The sequence below is a fragment of the Lipotes vexillifer genome, unplaced genomic scaffold (assembly GCF_000442215.2).
Source record: "Lipotes vexillifer unplaced genomic scaffold, Lipotes_vexillifer_v1.1 scaffold1665, whole genome shotgun sequence".
Lineage (NCBI taxonomy): Eukaryota > Metazoa > Chordata > Mammalia > Artiodactyla > Lipotidae > Lipotes > Lipotes vexillifer.
The window spans coordinates 613,167-635,223 of record NW_006783279.1 but is presented as its reverse complement, the minus strand read 5'-3'; the positions used below and the strand labels follow the sequence as shown (position 1 = coordinate 635,223).

At 40.9% G+C, this 22,057-nt stretch overlaps 1 protein-coding gene across 1 annotated transcript in view; it reads right to left on the bottom strand.

The window, feature by feature from the left end:
- The window catches only part of LOC103087371 (zinc finger protein 665-like), a 67,367-nt gene that overhangs the window by 42,305 nt on the left and 3,005 nt on the right, over nucleotides 1-22,057 (bottom strand). Inside the window, 4 exon segments of the mRNA XM_082931030.1 lie at nucleotides 7,105-7,761; nucleotides 7,764-8,288; nucleotides 12,151-12,277; nucleotides 21,792-21,886. Coding sequence (XP_082787156.1) covers nucleotides 7,105-7,761; nucleotides 7,764-8,288; nucleotides 12,151-12,277; nucleotides 21,792-21,886 — 1,404 coding nt within the window.

Below are 22,057 nucleotides of genomic sequence, written 5' to 3'. Positions count from 1 at the left end.
AACACTCACTTGGTTCCAGACACTCAGAGACGAAACCTAGCATCTGAGGATGGCGGACTAAAGCATATGATAATTTTTGTCACTAATCATTGCTTTTAAAAATGCAATACATTTTTTCAAATTGTTATAAATTGCTTTGTTCTTTTTGCTGAAGTGTTTTGCCTTTATTTAAAATCACATTCCGCTCCCCCCTCCCCCAGTTTTGATACGTATTTGACTTACATCACTGTGTGAGTTTAAGTTGTACGGCATGATGTTCTGACTTATATAGATTGAAATAATTACCGAAATAAGTTTAGTAAGCATCTATCATCTCATTCTCAGGATAAAGAACAAATTCCATTCACATACTGTCCCTAACATCTTTTCCCTTTACTTTTCTCTGTTCTTTAGGTGGAAATATGAAATTCAAAAATTCACATTTCTTATTAAAACTATGATGGCCACTTAAAAAGTAGGTAATATTTAGAAAAACATGTGAGACTAACGTTTCGCTGAAAACGTGACAAAATCTAAAAATGAAAAGGGTTTTGTTCTCAATCGTCACCCTTCTTGGTCATCCACCAGCCATGTTGCTACAAGCAGAGTAAAGACTAAGTGCTCATGGAGATAAAAGGGGCAAAGGACCCATCCCATCACAAACTTCGACCCCTGGACTTCCTCTTATGTGAGAATGATAAACCTCCAACTTCTTTCAGTCACCATTCTCCAGGTGTTCCTGATGAGTATCAGGTGTTCCTGATAAACAGGATTATTATTTTCTGATGGGCACAGAATGAAGCCTTTCAGAAAGAATCTTGAATTCAAAATTTTGTGGCTTAGGACTTCTCTGGTGTCGCAGTTGTTAAGAATCCGCCTGCCAATGGAGGGGACATGGGTTCGAGTCCAGGAAGATTCTCACATGCGGCAGAGCAACTAAGCCCATGTGCCACAACTACTGAGCCTGGGCTCTAGAGGCTGCGAGCCACAACTACTAAGCCCCTGTGCTGCAACTACTGAGCCTGCGCGCCTAGAGCTCCTGCTCTGCAACAAGAGAAGCCACCGCAATGAGGAGCCCATGTACCACAACGAAGAGCAGCCCGCACTCACCGCAACTAAAGAAAGCCCGTGCACAGCAACGAAGACCCAACGCAGCCAAAAATTTAAAATAAATTTAAAAAACCATTTTGTGGCTTAAAAAGACTTTATGAAAACATCACTTAAGTGATGAGTTAACAGCTGTTGAGCACATGTTGCCTAGAATTCACACCGCATTAACAAAATATAGCATGAGAATTTATGTCAAATGTTCAGAATGTTAGGTTGTAATGTCACAGGAGTAAGGAATCCAGTGCCACAAATACTTCCATGACCATTAAAGCTACTGCTCAATGAGCCTGTGCATTCCAGCACCCTTGTTTACACTGGCAACATGGATTCACTCATCGTGTCAGCCGTGAATGATTCCCTCACTGACGATCCAGCAGATAAAATCAATACCCTGCTTTCAGATAGCTTCTGTTCTATAAGGGACCGTCAAAAATAATTAAATACATTAAATAATTCAATAATACATGAAATTTAATGGAATGATGTGTGTAGAAAGTCAAAGGAGTCTACAGAAACTGAGAGAAAAACTGCAATTTGCAAGGCGTCATGATATAAGAACACCCAAAAATCTACTATAATTGTATATACTAGCAATTTACAAATGGAAACTGAAATTAAAAATATAATATCATGTTTGAATGTTCAAAAAAGAAAAAGTAGAAGAAAAATGAGTAAATCTAACAAAACACTGACTTTCATGAAACAGTAATGAAAGAACTCAGTGATGAACTTTTACTTACATTTACTTATAACATTCCGTATTGAATATGACATATCATATTCATTGATTGGAAAACAACATCGAAATGTTGTTAAATTACCCCAAATTGTCATACAGGTATAATGCATTTCCAATCTAGATTTTTATAGAACAACCAATATTATTCTAAAATTAATATGGAAAGGCAAAAGAACGAGAAGAGCTACAGCATCACAAAAATACTGAAGTGGCTGGAATCATTGCACATGATCTCAAGATTTCTAATATAGTAACAGTAATCAAGATTGTGTGGGATTTGTTGAGGGACAGACACACAGACCAAAGGAACAGAATGAGGAAAACAGAACCCCACACAGCTGCAAGTAACATTTAACAACATGGGTGTGAGCTGTGCGGATTTATTTTTTTACACAGATGCCACAACAAATTTAATAATAATGAAAACATTTGAAACTTTGGGAGAATTGCCAAAATGTGACACAGAGACACAAAGTGGCTGTTGTAAAAATGGCCCAAAGACTTTCTCCATGCAAAGTTGCCAGAAAACTGTAATTTGTAAAAAAAAAAAAAAAAAGGCAGTATCTTGAAGCACAATAAAGCAAATTGCAATGAAAGAGGTATAACTGGATTGACATAATAGGAAGTTACTATAACCACAATTATATATGACGATAGTCGATTTAAAAATGGCAAGTTATACTCGTAAAATTGACGATAGATGTTGTGTGGTTGAAGGATTTAAATAACTTGGCTTATTAGAGTAGCAAAATGGTTAAGATACCTCTCTTTGAAGCCAGTCAACATGGATTCAATTCCTGATTTACCCACTTGCTGGGATGGGACTAAATAAGTCTTTAAACCTGTCATTGTGCCAAGCTGCTTCATTCATGAAATAATAAACAACAGTACTTTTCTTCAGAGATGAAAATCCAATATCTTATTATGCATAAAGCAATAATAACAGTGACTCTCACTAATCAAAATCAAGAACACTTATCAAAGAAAAATATATCATTTGGGGATGGGAAGAAACTCTAGGTGGAGGATATCAGGTGTCAGTTGTCATGCTAAACAGAACAAATCTTTTCTCTGTAAGATCCTCTGGCAATGAATGTGAATACATCACTGGGAAAGGACAGAATGACTTCCAGGAATTTGGCAATGGGGATTATCTCCTTGTCACAGACTATACTTGGATTCTTTCGATCTTTCTTATGTATCATGATATTTTCATTCTCTTCACTGCATGCTTCTTTACCTTCACACACTTGCTTTTCAAGCACCTAACCATAGCCAACTCCCAGAAAAAAAGATTTCATGGCACCATTTTGCCATTTCAGTTCTTTCGTTGAACTAAAGCCCCGAAATAACTTTCATCATGTTTACAGTACACCTACTTTGTGTCATTGCTTATATGCATTATCACATCACAAAAGTCCCAAAACAACCCACTGATTTATACACCCCTTGTTGCAACACAAGGGAAATATGCAAGGGAGGAAATAATAATGCAAAAACAAAAAGTGTATAAAAAACATTTTACTATACTAGAAAATTAATGATGGAACATACTGCTTAATACTGTAATTTGAAATACAAATTTTAATAGTTTTTGGATAATTGATTCTCTAGTAAATTGTTTAGTTATATCAACTAAGCATTTCTAGACATTAATTTTTAGTAAACTAGTATAAAGATATCTTAGACAACTTATCTAAATAAAATATTTACAGCATTTCCAAAAACCAAATTGATTTTTTTTTTTTTTGGTGATGCTGCTCAGCTTGTTGGATCTCAATTCCCTGACCAGGGATTGAACCTGGGCCACAGTAGTAAAAGCCCCGAATCCTAACCCCTAGATCACCAGGGAACTCCCTACATTCTTTTTTATATTCTTTTCCATTACAGTTTAACCCAGAACATTGAACATAGTTCCCTGTGATCTACAGTAGGACCTTGTTGTCCATCCATTCTATATATAATAGTTTGCATCTACCAACCCCAAACTCCCGGTCCATCCCTTCCCTACCTCTCCTCCCCCTTGGCAACCACAAGTCTATTCTCTATGCCTGTAAGTCTGTTTCTGCTTTATAGATAGGTTCGTTTCGGTCGCATTTTATTTTTTTATTTTTTATATTTTTTGCTCCACTGCTTGGCTTGCGGGATCTTAGTTCCCGGACCAGGGATCAAACCTGGGCCGCCGCAGTGAAAGCGCCAAGTCCTAACCAATGGACTGAGGAGGAATTTCCTGTGTCATATTTCAGATTCCATAGATAAGTGATATCATATGGTATCTATCTTTCTCTTCCTGACTTTCTTCACTCAGTGTGATTATGTCTAGTTCCACCCATGTTCCCCAAAATGGCATTATTTCGTTCTTTTATGGCTGAGTAGTATTCCATTGTATACGTGTACCACATATATCCATTCATCTGTCCACATCCATTTTTTAGCAGCCAGCCAAAAAATAAAATAAAATAATCCAACTTGAACAATGGAATGTACATGTGGTGCAGGAAAAGAAATGAAATAAATTAGTAGCATAAAGAAAAGTGTGGTCTTTCCTAACCAAGAAAACAGGATTTTCAAGAGTAAACATTCAGTGTTTTATTTTATTTTTTTACATCTTTATTGGAGTATGATTGCTTTACAATGTTGTGTTAGTTTCTGCTTTATAACAAAGTGAATCAGTTATACATATACATATGTTCCCATATCTCTTCCCTCTTGCGTCTCCCTCCCTCCCACCCTCCCTATCCCACCCCTCCAGTGTTTTATTAAAGAGTCTCACATCATTTTTTGATGTTTGCCTACTTACAACTATATATTAAGATTCACCATAACCTCTCCTTATTTGGCCTATGTGGTGCAGAAAATCAAGTCTGAGGGCTTCCTTCTTTGATAGCAACTGGAAGTTCAATCCATAAGTGGTTATCCTTCCCTAAGCCCGATCCAGTAATCACCTTAATACATCAAGTCATTCATCATTCCCTGTTATGTCAAACCATTTTTTGAACACCTTGGTATTCTTCCCTGTCCCCCTAAAAAGCGGAATTACATGACAAACATTCTCATAACACTTCAACATTAATATCAATCTAAATGACCAAACTAGCCTTTGCGTGGAGTTCCACCCTATTCCAGTGAATAGCCGCAAGTGCAAACTAGCAACAGCAAAAAACTGTTTTGGTGGTGATATGTGAAATTTCTAGTTTATCTATCAAGCAAAAATCTTCCCATTGTATATTGTTTAGTGTTAATACTCAGGAACATTGCTATTTTCAAATTATTTTATTAAGCGGTTCAAGGACAAAAGTGAAACTGGATGACTTTAAATTTTTCTAATATTTTTTATGTGCTTCTATGTTCCTATTTTTCCTTCATGTAAATCAAGGTGCACGATGTTAGATTTACTGGGCACAAAAAAGATCATGAAGAAATACATTCATACACCGCATATTCATGAATAGGGATGAGGTTGCACACACATTCACAAGGTGGAGTCACTTGCCCCCAAGACAGAAAACCAAGAAGTAATGGCAGTTTCACCCCTCGCAGGAATGTCACCTTAAACCAATCACTCTGGAGTTTCCTGAACACTAGTGAGGTAATCTGCAGGATAAGACTAAGACTTTGGTGCTACTTTCCCCCAAAAAAGGTAACCTTGCCTCAAAGAACCTTTTCTTTTACTAATAACATTCTTATCCCACCAAGTTATTGCCTATAAAAGCCTTCCAATTTGTACAGCACCGCTTAGGACCTCTTTAATCTCTAGGTGGGATACTGCCCAATTCATGAATCATTCAATACAACCAATCAAATCTTTAAATTTACCCTGTTCAATTTTTGCACGTCAATAAAATTCAGAGTCTGAAATAAACTGCTATGCTACTTGCATTATAGCCATCTGAATATTATGGAATAGAGTGGAGGTAATAATCAAGTACAAATTATGAGTGTATAATCCCCAAATTATATGTTGTTTGATTCCATACTCGAAAGAAATTGCTATAGATTCTTTCCACCCTGACAGCCTAATGGTGCATTCTTAGCATTTATTGTAAAGCACCAAGACAGGATAAAACTGCGTTGGTAAAAGAAATAGGATTCAACCAGGGTGATGAGGAAAGTGATTAAATTTTATTACATCTGTGTGGTTTCTCTCCAGGATAAATATTCTGATATCTAGCGACAAGTAAGTAATAATTTGAAACATTGCCGTATTTATTGCATTTTATTTACTTTACTTTACTTTTTTTTTTTTTTTTTGCTGCATTGGGCCTTCATTGCTGTGCACGGGCATTCTCTAGCTGCTCTAGATGCAGCGAGCGGGGGCTATTCTTCACTGCGGTGTGCGGGCTTCTCATTGTGGTGACTTCTCTTGTTGCAGAGCACGGGGCTCTAGGCACACGGGCTTCAGTAGTTGTGGTTCACAGGCTCAGTAGTTGTCGCTCGCGGGCTCTAGAGCACAGGCTGAGTAGTTGTGGCACACTGGCTTAGTTGCTCCGTGGCATGTGTAATCTTCCCGGACCAGGAATCAAACCTGTGTCCCCTGCATTGGCAGGTGTATTCTTAACCACTGCCCTACCAGGGAAGTCCCTATTGCATTTTAAAGTATGAAGTATTTGGTGAACCCTCAGTTTAAGACACAACCAAAAAGCTTTGCCATATTCAGTACATCTGTAATGTCCTGTCGCATATAGATTATCTGATGATTGATGAAATGTGAGCCCCGAGTAAAGGTTTTTCCCATTCATTGCATTTGTGAGGTAATAATCTCCAGAATGAATTATTTGGTGAATGAATTTGTTGCCTAAAGTCCTGGTCAAAGTAAATACATTTACCTGATATTTCTCCAGTATGACTTTTCCAATGAAGCTAAGATTTGTACACTTGCTAAAACCCTGGCTTAAAGTCCCTCACCAATATGGATTACCTGATAGTTAAGTTAGACTTCAAAGTACAATAAATGATTTGCCATACTCATTACATTTGTAAGGTTTCTCTCCAGTATGAATTTTTTGGTGCACCTTAAGGTACAAATTTTGACTAAAAACTATGAGACATTTATGACATCTCTACGATTACTGCCCAGTATGGCTTATCTGATGGTAAGCGAGGTTTTGCCACAGTCATGAATGTGCATGTTTCCTCCCACTATGAATCTCCCATGAGTTTAAACTGTCAATTTTGAATGAGGACCTTCCCATATATATCACATTAATATGGTTTCCCCTCTGTATTTATTATCTGATGTGTAGTGAAGGTTCAGATGTGAGTAAGGTCTTTCCAACACTCATTATTTTTGAAAGGTTTCCCTCCATTATGAATTCTCGGATGCTTTGCAAGGGTGCCTTTTTGACGAAAGACCTTGCTGCACTCATTACAGTTGTAAGGTTTCTCTCCAGTATGAATTCTCTTATGAGCTACAAGGTTTGATTTCCAACTAAAGATCTTGCCACACTCATTACATTTGAGAAGTTCCTCTCCAGAATGAATTCTCTGATGAACTGCAAGGTCTGAATTTCTACTAAAGCCCTTGCAACATATATGACATTTATGTAACTTCTCTGCTGTATGGATTAACTGATGATGCCTGAGTTTTGAGCCCTGACTAAACGTCTTCCCACACTCATTGCATTTGTAAGGTTTCTCTCCAGTATGAATTCTCTGATGAGTTGCAAGGATTTGATTTTGATTAAAGACCTTGCCACACTCGCTACATTTGTAAGGTTTCTCTCCAGTGTGAATTCTCTCATGAACTACAAGGTTTGATTTCCGACTAAACACCTTTACACATTCATTACATTTGTAAGGGTTCTCTCCAGTATGAATTCTCTGATGAACCATAAGGTCTGAATTTAGACTAAAGACTTTTTCACATATATCACATTTATGTAATTTCTCTCTGGTATGGATGATCTGATGTCTACTGAGGTGTGATCCTGAAAAAAGGTTTTGCCACCCAGATTACATTTGTAAGGTCTTTCCCTGGGTGCTTTCTGGTATTTTGTCAGTAGTGATGGATGCATAAAATCACTCTCATGTATATTAGAGATGTTGGTTTGGACACCAGAAGAAATTCCTTGAAGTGGTGAACATAAGGCATTACTGCTAATAGTCTTGTCAGCTTGATTAAACTCATCAATTCTCTCTTCACTTTTAAAAATATGCAGGTCACCCAGAAAGCTTAAGGCAAGGCTGTTTTCAATAAGCTCAACTCCTGCAGTACTTCTACCATGTCCATCTCTCTTACCAGTGAGATTTTGGTTATGGGTTATCGTCATGCCTTTGTAATTTCTTACCTCAGCTCTCCACTGAGACTCAAGGTCATAAATATCTTCCTGGACAACCCTGACATAAAAATGTTTGATTTCATTCCTTTCCCGTCTTCGCAGCATTATGGTTTGGAATACTTCTTCTCTATCAGTGTTTGCTTTTAGATGTAATTTCTTGATCACGTGCATACAAGAAATATCTACAAGATACAAAGAATTATATGTATCCAACACAATGTAATTCATAAATAAATATTTCAAGTTACATACATGATACTACTCTAAAAATAGTACTTATTTCAAAGAGGGTTATGAAACTACCTACAATGATCTTAAAAACTGCAGTAAAGCAAAAAAAACAGGATTCTTGGGGCTTCCCTGGTGGCACAGTGGTTAAGAATCCGCCTGCCAATGCAGGGGACATGGGTTCGAGCCCTGGTCCAAGAAGATCCCACATGCCACGGAGCAACTGAGCCCCTGTGCCACAACTACTGAGCCTGCACCCTAGAGCCTGAGAGCCACAACTACTGAGCCCACGTGCTGCAACTACTGAGCCTGCATGCCTAGAGCCCATGCTCTGCAACAAGAGAAGCCACCACAATGAGGAGCCTGCACACCACAATGAAGAGTGGCCCCCACTCACTGCAACTAGAGAAAGCCCATGCACAGCAACGAAGACCCAACGCAGCCAAAAATAAAAATAAAGAAATTTTTAAAAAAAAGAATAGGATTCTTTACTAAAGAAAAAGTGATCAGAGGTAATTCTAATTATTTTAGAGCACCCTATTTTCAAACAATCTATGACAAAAACACTCACATTAAACAAACTGGTATTAGCTATCAAATAAAGTGTATTTTTCCACCATGACCCTAAAGCACATGACAGTTTTGAATTGGAAAACTAATCTAGCACAAAGAAAGTGAAGAATTTGACAAAACAATTTAATCAACCAAATATTTTTCTAAATACCTCTTATAAAACTATGTACCTATGAAGAAGCATAAAACATTCTAAAAGTACAGTGAAAAACATAGGTAGAACACTTTAACATTAACTGGAGCAGTATCTTTTTGGATCCATCTACTAGAGTAATGGAAAGTAAAACAAAAATAAAGAAATTGGATCTAATTAAACTCAAAAGCCTCTGCACAGAAAAGGAAGCCATAAACAAAATGAAAAGACAACCCACAGAATGGAAGAAAATATTTGCAAATGATGCAACTGACAAAGGGTTAATCTCCAAAATAAACAAACAGCTCATACAACTTAATATCAAAACAACAAGGACTTCCCTGGTGGTGAGTGGCTAGGAATCCACCTGCCAACGCAGGGGACACAGGTTCAACCCCTGGTCCAGGAAGATCCCACATGCCGAGGAGCAACTAAGCCTGTGCACCACAACTACTGAGCCTGCACTCTAGAGCCCGCGAGCCACAACTACTGAGCCCACATGCCACAACTACCGAAGCCCTCGTGCCTAGGGCCCAGAGAGAAGCCGCTGCAGTGAAAATCCCACGCACCACAACAAAGAGTAGCCCTCGCTCTCCGCAACTAGAGAATGCCCATGGGCAGCAACAAAGACACAATGCAGCCAAAATAAATAAATAAAATAAATTTATTTTTTAAAAAACCCACCCAAAAACACTAATTCAAAAAGATACATACACTGCAGTGTTAATAGCAGCACTATTTACAATAGGCAAGACAATGGAAGCAACCTAACTGTCCATCAACAGGTGAATGTATAAAGAAGATGTCGTATATATATGCCATGGAATATTACTAAGCCATAAAAAAAGAATGAAATAATGCCATTTGAAGCAACATGGATGGACCTAGAGATTATCATACTAAGTGAAGTAAGCCAGACAGAGAAAGCCAAATATCATGTGATATGGCTTATATGTGGAATCTTAAAAAAAAAAAAAAAAAAAAAAGGTACAAATGAACTTATTTACAAAATAAAGAGACTCACAGACATAGAAATGGAAATTTAAAAAAAAAAAAAAAAAAAAAAGGTACAAATGAACTTATTTACAAAATAAAGAGACTCACAGACATAGAAAACAAACTTATGATTACCAAAGGGGAAGATATGTATTTCTTTTTTTTAATGAATTTATTTATTTATTTTTGTGCCACCAGGGAAGTCCAGGACTATGTATTTCAAAAGCAAGTTTCAGGGCTTCCCTGGTGGCACAGTGGTTGGGAGTTCGCCTGCCGATGCAGGGGACGCAGGTTCGTGCCCTGGTCCGGGATGATCCCGCATGTCGCGGGGCAGCTGGGCCCATGGGCCATGGCCACTGGGCCTGCGCATCCAGAACCTGTGCTCCGCGACGGGAGAGGCCACAGCAGTGGGAGGCCCGCGTATCACCAAAAAAAAATAAAAATAAAAAAATAAAAATATTTTAAAAAAGCAAGCTTCAGAGGCAAAATCATGCAAACTTAGGAGAATACAAAATCAGGAAGGTAGAATAGGTAGAGCAGTACACGAGTGAAAAAAATACAAGATATGTTTGTCAGATATTATAGGACCTTCAGATGGAACCATGCACTCTACCCACAGATGCCAAACAAAAAGCCTGAAAGATGCACATATTCCCCCCATGAGGGACTGGGGATTAAAAAGAGGATCTCGGGACTTCCCTGGTGGCACAGTGGTTAAAACTCTGCGTTCCCAATGCAGCGAACAAGAGCCCACATTCACGCCACAACTAAAAATTCGCATGCCACAACTAAGGAACCCTCCTGCCGCAACTAAGACCTGGCACAATCAAATTAATATAAAAAATAAAAACAAAATTAAAAAATTAAAAGAGGATCTCTCTGTACACTGTCTTTACAGTTTTCCTAAGTAACAATAACAGAAGATCCAACCAACAGGGCTAGGACACACATCCCTGAACTGTGTGGCAAGAGGAGAACAAAAGAAGTAGACAGGACTTGAGACAGCTCCATGCAGGTTGTGAGGTGCCAGATGGAATCAAAGAGCAGCCAGTGTTTTCCCATCTTCTGTCTGGGTCTTCTAAAAACATCCAATGGGGATGGAACCAAGAAAGGTTCAGGGATTAGTCTGGAGGTATCAGCTCTTATCCATGTGGACTGAGAACTAAGCATCCAGTGGAATCATGCCCTGAAGGAGAGATGAGGGGGCAGGAGACCCCTTTAAAAAATCCCACCTCATGCTACTCAAGGTCAAGCAACACCTATTTCACAGGTACAAGATGGCAGAGTGTGGCAGATCACGATAAAGACTTTGCCTTTGTCTCTGGTAGAGCTGCAATATCACTGGAGGGTAAAAGAATACACTTTACATGCGGAAGGACAACGTGATAAGTTGGGGAGAAGAAAAATTTCCTCTGAGGGTTCACAATAATAAATTATCTTCTGTATTCCCACAGAACTCTCCGATGAGGGGAGAGTTAACCAAACACTATTAATAATGAGGTTTCCTCTCGGCCTTTCTGAGATCTGACCGATGTTCACACTTTGATACATGCTCAAAGGCATTCACATCACTCTCAACAGCCCAGCACTCTTTCTCTTGCTACAAAGTGAGTAAAATATTCAGCTGAGAAACAGAAATCCCTCCACACAAGAAGAAAGAAAGGTGATTTCCTGTGACTTTTCCAGAACTCTAATTCTTTGTTCAACTGAAGATTACAAATGAATCTAGAAAAATATTTCAAAAATTCACCCACTTTTCCCCTCCTTCTGAATGCACACAGAACAGTATAAAATGCAGAAATGTAGCTCACTTCCTAGAACTCCTAACTCAAAAGCACAGGAGTAGAAAAATAGGAACATGGGGATATTAAAAGTTTACCATTCAGCTTTATGAATACATAAGCTCTGAAACAATCCCTGATAAATCATGAAGTGGGGAGACCTAAGGAAAGGTAGGATTAAACTCCTGATGCCACATCATGAAGCTTTTCAATGTCTGATATAATAGGGATTTTGGATCAGTCAAGCAAACAGGGCCTCCCAAGAGGCCCACAAGAGAAAATGGAAAGATACCCAAGGGCAGAGCCCAACTTCTAGAGGGAAGTTATCCTCACCTAGGGAGACCAGGTTCCTGTAGGTCTCCAACATCACGTCCCTGTACAAGACCCTCTGAGCAGGGTCCAGGCATTCCCATTCCTCCTGAGAGAATTCTATGGCCACATCCTTGAAGGTCAACTGTGTCTGAAATGAAAACACATTTAACCAAAGAGCCCTGAGGAGATTCTTATTTTCACACAAAATGAGAAGAGGACAGAGGAGTAAGGATCAATTCAGTTGAAGTAAATATTCTGACAGATCCATGTAAAGCTATTTGAAGGAAACTGTCATTCTCTAATTTCTTAGGCTTTTTCTTTTCTTTTTCTTTTTTTTTTTGCGGTATGCGGGCCTCTCACTGTTGTGGCCTCTCCCGTTGCAGAGCACAGGCTCCAGATGCGCAGGCTCAGCAGCCATGGCTCACGGGCCTAGCTGCTCCGCGGCATGTGGGATCTTCCCAGACCGGGGCACGAACCTATGTCCCCTGCATCGGCAGGCGGATTCTCAACCACTGTGCCACCAGGGAAGCCCTAGGCTTTTTCTTAACATTATGATATCCCCCATCAATCAATGGATTTTTTCCTTTTGTAGTCAATACATAAAATACATACAAATAAAATTCAACAATGGATTGTCTATGCAGAAATGTTACATATTATATTTTACACACTGAGTGATATTTAATATCTAGGTAAGCTACGCTATGAGTGGTATCTTCAAGGATGACAGAGTCAACAGTGGCGTTTTTTTTTTTTTTTGGCTGCATTGGGTCTTCGTTGCATCACTCGGGATCTTCATTGCAGCATGCGGAAGCTTTCGTTGCAGTGTGCAGGATCTTTTGTTGCAGCATGCGGGCAATCTGCTGTGGTGCACAGGCTCCAGAGCACTTGGATTTCAGTAGTTGTGACTCGGGCTCAGTAGTTGCGGCGCATGGCCTTAGTTGCCCTGCGGCACATGGGATCTCAGTTCCCCAACCAGGGATTGAACCCGAGTGCCCTGCATTGAAAGGCACATTCTTTTTCTTTTTAATAAATTTATTTATGCATTTATGCATTTAGTTATTTATTTAATTTTTGGCTGCATTGGGTCTTCACTGCTGCGTGTGGGCTTTCTCTAGTTGTGGCGAGCAGGGGCTACTCTTCGTTGTGGTGCACAGGCTTCTCATTGCGGTGGCTTCTCTTATTGTGGCGCACAGGCTTCAGTAGTTGTGGCATGCAGGCTCAGTAGTTGTGGCGCACGGGCCTAGTTACTCCGCAGCATGTGGGACCCTCCTGGACCAGGGCTCAAATCCATGTCTCTTTCATTGGCAGGCAGATTCTCCATCACTGCGCCACCAGGGAAGCCCAGAAGGCCCATTATTAACCACTGGACCACCAGGGAAGTCCCCAACAGTGGCTTTAAAAGAAAGTCAAATTCTTAAATTATGATAAGGATAGCAACAGCAATGACTAAAGGTGTTTGCATATTTAACATATACTAAGCATTACTGCAAATGTTTTACAGGTGTAAGCTTTTAATCATCATCAGAGCTCATTAGAGAAAGACCTGTTCCCATGTTACAGAGGAGAAAACTGTCAGAAACACACTGAGAAACTCAATTCAGGTCAAGAAACTAAGAAACAATACACAAGCACATAAACTAAGGAAGTTTGGCTCTTGATTTGAAGATCAAGAAGAAAAACTTAGGGCTTCCCTGGTAGTGCAGTGGTTGAGAGTCCGCCTGCCGATGCAGGGGATGCAGGTTCGTGCCCCGGTCCGGGAAGATCCCACATGCCGCGGAGCAGCTAGGCCCGTGAGCCATGGCCGCTGAGCCTGTGCGTCCAGAGCCTGTGCTCCGCAACAGTAGAGACCACAACAGTGAGAGGCCCGCGTACCACAAAAAAAGAAAAAAAAAAAAAGAAGAAAAACTTAGGTAACAGAGAATTAAAGGTACACGGATAGAGGGTCACCTGAGAAACTTAACTTCAAGAAGAACACCACGGAAGGGCATAAAACGTCATTATAGATGTGGACACACACACAAATGCACATAAAATGTTAGTAATCTTACTACTATTTGAACCATTAACGTGATAGTGTAAAAAAATACAAGGCCAAAGAATATATTTAAGATACAATTGGGGGAGTTCCCTGGTGGCACAGTGGTTAAGAATCCACCTACCAATGCAGGGGACATGGGTTCGAGCCCTGGTCTGGGAAGATCTCACATGCCACGGATCAACTAAGCCTGTGAGCCACAAGTACTGCACCTGCACTCTAGAGCCTGTGTGCCGCAACTACTCAGCCCATGTGCCACAACTACTGAAGCCCACGCACCTAGGGCCCGTGCTCCACAACAAGAGAAGCCACTGCAATGAGAAGCCTGCATACCACAACGAAGAGTAGCCCCTGCTCGCCGCAACTAGAGAAAGCCCGTGAGCAGCAACGAAGACCCAACGCAGCTGAAAATAAATAAATTAAATAAATAAATTTAAAAAAAAGATACAGTTGGAACTACAATTAGGTATAACACAGACTGGTTGAACTACAATTAGGTATAACACAGACTTATGAAATCATGTTGTCTTTTATCAAAACCACAGACTTGGGACTTCCCTGGTGGCGCAGTGGCTAAGACTCCACACTCTTGATGCAAGGGGCCCGGGTTCGATCCCTAGTCAGGGAACTAGATCCCACATGCATGTGGCAACTAAGAGTCTGCATGCCAAAACTAAGGAGCCCATGTGTCACAACTAAGGAGCCCACCTGCCGGAACTAAGACCCGGCACAACCAAGTAAATAAATAAATAAATATTAAAAACAAAACAAAATATAGACTTGCAAATCCATGAACTCATGGACACATATGTAAACACACAATCAACTGGAATGAGAGGAGTTCTCGTGAACATATTTTTTCATCATCAATGATACTCATGTGAATTTTAGCACCTTTGGGACCATGAAAAAGTGTCAACGTCACTAAATGGTACTAACATGAACAGTGTAGGACACTTAAATTCTAATCTCTATAAAATACCTAGAGTCAAAAATATAAATAAAATTTTATCCACTAAAATGTACACAAGTAGGTATTAACAAATGCAAAACAGTTTGTGTACTCCACCCACAAAACACTGATTCAAAATTAGAAGTTATTACTGCTATATACTAATTAAATAGATTAAGAAAAAAATTATCACAATATTAAAGTTTACAATTATGTGTAGAATTAAAAATCTTCACAAAAAACAATATTGAAAAAACATATCATTACTAAGCAAGAAGATTTCAACAAACATCATGATCAGAAGGAAACACCCAATGCATACCCTCAAAAGTTACAGTAGCGTGAAGGGGGATGGCCAGGAATCCTGCCTTTCACCACTGTACAGTGTGCCTCAGCAAGGACCACTAGAGGAAGTAACAGGAGGAAAAACAGAGACCTAGAGTAAGAGAGAGAGAGTAGGTCAAAGAGTAAAAACAGTGAACATTTACAAATCTAAGGACATCGAAAGGCGAAAAGTGAATGAATGAAAAAGATATTCCGGGACTTCCGGTGGCTCTGTGGTTAATAATCGTCTGCCAATGCAGGGGTCATGGGTTTGATCCCTGGTCCGGGAAGATCCCACATGCCGCAGAGCAACTAAGCCCATGCACCACAACTACTGAGCCTGTGCTCTAGGGCCTGTATGCCGCAACTACTGAGCCTGTGTGCTGCAACTACTGAAGCCTGCGCACCTAGAGCCCATACTCCACAACAAGAGAAGCCACCGCAATGAGAAGCCCGAGCACTGCAACGAAGAGTAGCCCCTGCTCGCCACAACTAGAGAAAGCCCACACACAGCAACGAAGACCCAACGCAGCCAAAATAAATAAATATATAAATAAATAACCTTTAAAAAAAAAAGACATTTCATGCTAAAAAGAGCAGAGGTGACAATCTTATATCAGACAAATTTAATTAAAGAGAAAAACTGACACAAGACACAAATTTAATTAAAGAGAAAAACTGACACAAGACACAAAGGGTATTATATAATAATAAAAGATACAAATCACCAAGAAGATATAACAATTATATATATATTATATATATATATACATCTAACATTAGACCTCCCCGCGAAATGGAGCAAACATTAACAGAAATAGAGAAAGAAATAGACTAGAGCAAAACATGAGTAAGAGACTTCAATACTCTAGTTTTACATACGCATGAAAACAAAAAGAAGGTCAATAAAGAAACAGAAGACTTGGACAACACCATAGAACAACTGTACCTAACAGACATGTACAGAACACTCCACCCAATAACAGCAGAAAACACATCCTTCGGGAGCACATGTGAAACAGTCTCCAAGACGGAACATACCTTATACCACAAAACAAATCTTAACAAATTTAAGATGATTGAGGTGATAAAAAAACATCTTCTCCAAAAACAATGAAATTTGGAATTCCCTGTAGGTCCAGTCGTTAGGGCTCTGTGCTTTCACCGCCAAGGGCCTGGGTTCAATCCCTGGTCAGAGAACTAAGAGCCCACCAGCCGAAGTGGCCAAATAAATAAATAAATAAGCACAATGAAATTATACTAGAAATAAAGAGCAGATGGAAAACAGGAAAATCCCCCCAATGTGGAAATTAAGCACCTCATTCTTAGAGAAGCAGTGGGTCAAAGAGGAAATTATAAGGAAACGGGTAAAATATCTGAATAAAAATTAAAACACAGCATACCAAATTTATCACAGGTAACCAAAGCTGTACTAAAATGGAAGTCTACACTGATAAATGCTTACAACAAAAAAAGGGAAAGATGCACACTCTGCACTACTGTTCAAGAAAGTAATAAACTTCCTAGCTAGAGCCATTAGACAAGAAAGAGAATTCTAAGCTATTCAAATTGAAAAAGAAGTAAAATTATCTTTTCTTTTAGGTGACAAGGTCATATATGTACAAACTAAAAAGGTTCCACAGTAAAACAACTATTTCAAAGAACAACTTTACAAAAGCTGGAGCATAAAACATCAGCACGCAAAAATCAGTTGCATTTCTGTATACAATGAACAATGTCAAAGAAAATTAGAAAACAATTCAATTTACTATAGCATCAAAAGGAATAGAATACTTAGGAAAAAATTAGCGAAGGAGGTGCAAGACTTGTATACTTAAAACTACTAAAGGCTGCAAAAAGAAGTCCAAGGAGATACAAATAAATAGAAACATACCCTGTACTCATGGACTGGAAGACATAATATTCTTAAAATGACCGTATTACCCAAAGTGCTTTACAGATGCAATGGACTCCCTATCAAAATTTCAACGGCAATGTTTGCAGTAATAGAAAAAATCATACTAAAATTCATATGGAATCCCAAGGGATCCCAAAGAGCCAAAATACTCTTGAAAAAGAAGATGGAAGCCGTCATATTTGGATGTCAAAACATATTACAGAGTAATCAAGATGATGCTGTACTGGCAGAAACACAGACACATAAACCAATGGAACAGACGAGAATATCAAAAATAAGCCTTTGAATATATATAAAATGTATAGACAAGGGTGCCAAGATTACAAAGGGGAAACTGCAGTCTCAATAACAAATGGTGCAGAGAAACTAGATCTATTAGCAAAAAGATGAAGCTGTAAATCTACCTACAGCAAAGGTAAAAACTTCTGTGTCATAGGATACAACCCAGAGTAAAAAGACAACCTCTGAGGGACTTCCCTCGTGGCACAGTGGTTAAGAATCCACCTGCCAATGCAGGGCACACGGGTTGAAGCCCTGGTCCAGGAAGATACCACATGCCACCGAGCAAATAAGTAGTTATGTGTGCGCCACAAATACTCAGCCTGCTCTCTAGAGCCTGCGAGCCACAACTACTGAAGCCCGCACACCGAGAGCCCGTGCTCTGCAACAAGAGAAGCCACCGCCACGAGAAGCCCATGCACCGCAACGAAGAGTAGTCCCCGCTCGCCGCAACTAGAGAAAAGCCCATGCACAGTAACAAAGACCCAATGCAGGCAAAAATAAATAAATAAATTTATTTAAAAAAAAAAAGACAACCTCTGAGGAATGGAGGTAATGAAAGTGATATGAAGAATTTCCAACTGTCAGAGATTTAGGTTGATTTCAAGACTAAATTTGCTAATGGACTAAAACACCCTCTATCACTGATGTCTGTTTCTGAACTTTCCATTCCATTTGCAATCATTAAGATTTGAAGTCAGTGATTCACTCGTTCAGCTTAACTGCCTTAAAAAAAGTCTGAACAAATTGCCCATAATTGTTATGATTTCCAGATTTTACCAGGTATTGTGCATATTAGTATCTGACTTCCATGTGCAGCATCTTTATCCTTGTTTACAGAGAGCGGACAGTGCATCCAGATGGGGCCCTAAAAAATCCCTGCTGCCCAATAGCACTGACACCATGTCTCTAATCCATGGGTGTGAAGCCCTGCCCAGGACTACACCCAGCGTAGCCTCTTCACAGGTTCCAGGTCACTGGGTCACGGGGAGACGGGATCTAAGTGGAGATGACAGGCCCCGAGGGAAGGAACCGGGTGACAGTGACTGTACAGGTGTCAGGCAGGATACTTCAGAGTCAGACAAGATCAGCGAGTCCAAAGAAGGGCATTTCAGGAAGGACAGACAGAAGAATCAGCTGAGAATATGACTTTACCTGAGAAAGAGCCATTTCTGACTCCTTTTCTTTCCTCTTCCTCCTCTTCCGGGCTTCTTACCCAGGTAGCAATACTCTTTAGATGTTGACCCTGAAAGTTGGAAACATGCCATTTAATGCTTGGAATCAACACACCCCCTTCCTGAGTCACCACCACACACACAGGGAAGCCCTCAGCACGTGGAACAGACGGTCCTCTGCTGCCCACTGTCCCAGGAGGGACTCAGGACAGTAAACTCCCACACAGAGACCAACACAGGAGTTTCCCCACCCTTTCTTCAGATCAGGCTCCCCTCCTGGTGAGGCCCTCACGAACCCAGCAGCAGCGGGCACCTCAGCTGGACCCGACGATCCCCTTCAGGTCACAGACCAGCCCTGATCCATCCCCACGCAGAGTAGAGCCCTCACCCTCAGCCCAGATCTCAGCCCTCAGGAATGGGGGGACTCAGAGTCCTGATGTTCAGTGATGCATCCAGACTGGAATCACCTGGGGCACCTCAAATATTATTGAGTTTGGACCCCACACCGACAATATTAAGTGAAATCTCTGGTCAAAGGGTATAAAACATGTATATGAAAAATGCCTCAATGATCTAATGGGAGGCCTGTGTTGAGAAACACCCGCAGAAGCCTAGTCCAGCACAGCCCCCACTTCCTTTTTTTTTTCTAGCTTTACTGAGGTATAATTGATGAGTAAGAATGGTGTACATATGAGTCATCGAATGTGGTTATTTTACACATGTAAACACTGTGCAATAATAATCACAATAAAGTAACTTTCAATTCCATCAACTCACAGTAATCTTTGTATCTGTGTGCTGAGAACACTTAAGTATTACTCTCTGGAAATTCCAAGTATATAATAACACAGTGGATTCACTATAGTCAGCATTCTGTACATGAGATGTATATGTTGTACACATTTACAGCTGAATGTTGTATCCTTCGACCAACATCTCCCCAGTTACCACACTACCCAAACCCTCGTAAGAACCTTTACACTCTACGGCTCTATAAGTCTGATATTTCTACTTTCCACAAAAAATGTCTGTCTTTTTCGGTCATAAAAATGTCATAATTTATGGATGACATAAATTTTCTACATCCATTCACTTGTCAACAAACATTTGGTTCTTTCAACATCTTGCCTGCTGTGAATAATACAGTAATGGTCAATGGAGGGCAAATATTTCCCTCACTATAATGATTTTGTTTCTTTTGGATAACTAGCCAGAGGAAGGTGTCATACACTGTTTGCCTGTTCTGTGTTTATTATTATTATTATTACTTTTTTGCGGTACGCGGGCCTCTCACTGTTGTGGCCTCTCCCGCTGCGGAGCACAGGCTCCGGACGCGCAGGCTCAGCGGTCGTGGCTCACGGGCTCAGCCGCCCCGCGGCATGTGGGATCCTCCCGGACCGGGGCACGAACCCGTGTCCCCTTCATCGGCAGGCGGACTCTCAACCACTGCGCCACCAGGGAAGCCCCTGGTGTTAAAGTTTTGAAAAATTGAGACTATAATGTTAGAAAAGAATGATATGAGTTGATTGTAGAAGACCAAAAATTATTCCAGAAAGAAATACTTATTTATAGGAAAGGAGAAATTGAATGAACTAAGATTTATTCCAACTTACAAAATAAATTATACAGAATAGAGAAAGAAAAACTAAATGCATTACACACACACAAAAATACTTTAAATAAGTGTTCCTCTGAAAAGGCACCATGTAGTGACAGAGTCAGTCATTTCTTGCCCCAGGTGTCCTCTCCCCTGACCTCTAATCCATGCCAGGAAAAGGGAAGGGCATGACCCAAAATTAAGTGAATCAAGTCACTGTCCCCGCGGCTGAATAGGGATTGCAAATGGAAGTTATCTTCTCATATAAATAATTACAAAATGTATAAGCCTGTAGACAGCAGTTTTGCAATTCTCATCCTCATTTGTATAATTTAAACAAATATTAAATGTACTATATTCTAAAACCACAAATCATATATCACGACTTAATCATCCATATCCAAACAACTCACCATCCATCTGCATCCAGCTCCCACCACCTACCTGCGCTACTATGTGTTACCATTTCATTCCGTTTATCTGTCTTATTTTTCTCCGTCTACGTCTTTTTACTCCCCTCCGCTCTCCTGCCGTTCCTGCCCTCTTCTCTATTTCCGCCCTCACACCTGGCCTGCCCCACTCTGCAACCTGTTCCCCCTTGTTCCTCTTTCTCCCCCAACTCCGCTCCCTGTCTACCCTCTGGGTTACACCTCTTCTGGTCCCCTTACATTCCGTTCCTCCCACTCGCCGGCACTTCAGTTGGCGACGCTTCCTTCCTGCTCTGTCTTCCTCTGCTCTTCGTGTCCCCCTTTGTCCTCTTTCTCTCCCAGCACCTGTTGCTCCGAAAGCCTTCGTTCCACCTTTTATCCTCTCCCGGACTCACTGTGTGCAGGGCCTCACCACTGCTGCCCTCGCTCCTACCGCTGATCCAGGCCTCTCGCCATGCTGCTCACCCGGAGATCCGGCATAATTTACTTCTCTATTTTATTCGCCCGCTAGTTTCAAGCCTAAATCTATTTCATTTCACTATCCCTTTGCAAGTCCCTCAGCCACCGTCTAAGTTCCCATCGGTTCTCCCTCATTCTTTTCTGCTTCTCAGTTTTTCTATCCCTCTCTCGGTCGCTCTGTCTCTGCTTCTCCTGATCCCCCTTCGCCCCCATATTTAGAAAGATGGCGAGTGAATAAGATGCCCGCCTACCGCAAGAGGCCATTTTCCACCTGAGTTGAACTTGGGACGGAAGAACCATGGGTGTCCACAAGGCTGGCCCAGGTCACGTTCCCCTACGCGGGGTGAGGGGAAGGGCTGACCAGGAAAGAAGCCTGTGGAGCAGAAGGACCGGCCTGAGGAGACGCGAGGACAGAGGCGCTGGGAGGGAGGGAGGGGGTCTCAGGAGGGGGACAGGCTCTGCAGAACCCCAGGACCGGGGGGAGGACGCGGCCTGTCCGGGAGCGCGGCGGCCGGCGCTGCCCTCCAGGGGCCGAGAGGGCGAGGCTGGGGGTGGGGTGAAGGGCGAATCCACCTCGCGGTCAACGACTTTACAAGGGGAGGCCGAAGACAGTTAACAGGTTTTAAGCAGCGAAGTGTTGCGAAAGGTGGTGTCTACCTGGACGGAAAGTATTAAAAACCAAGGGCAGGGCTTCCCTGGTGGCGCAGTGGTTGAGAGTCCGCCTGCCGATGCAGGGGACACGGGGTCGTGCCCCCATC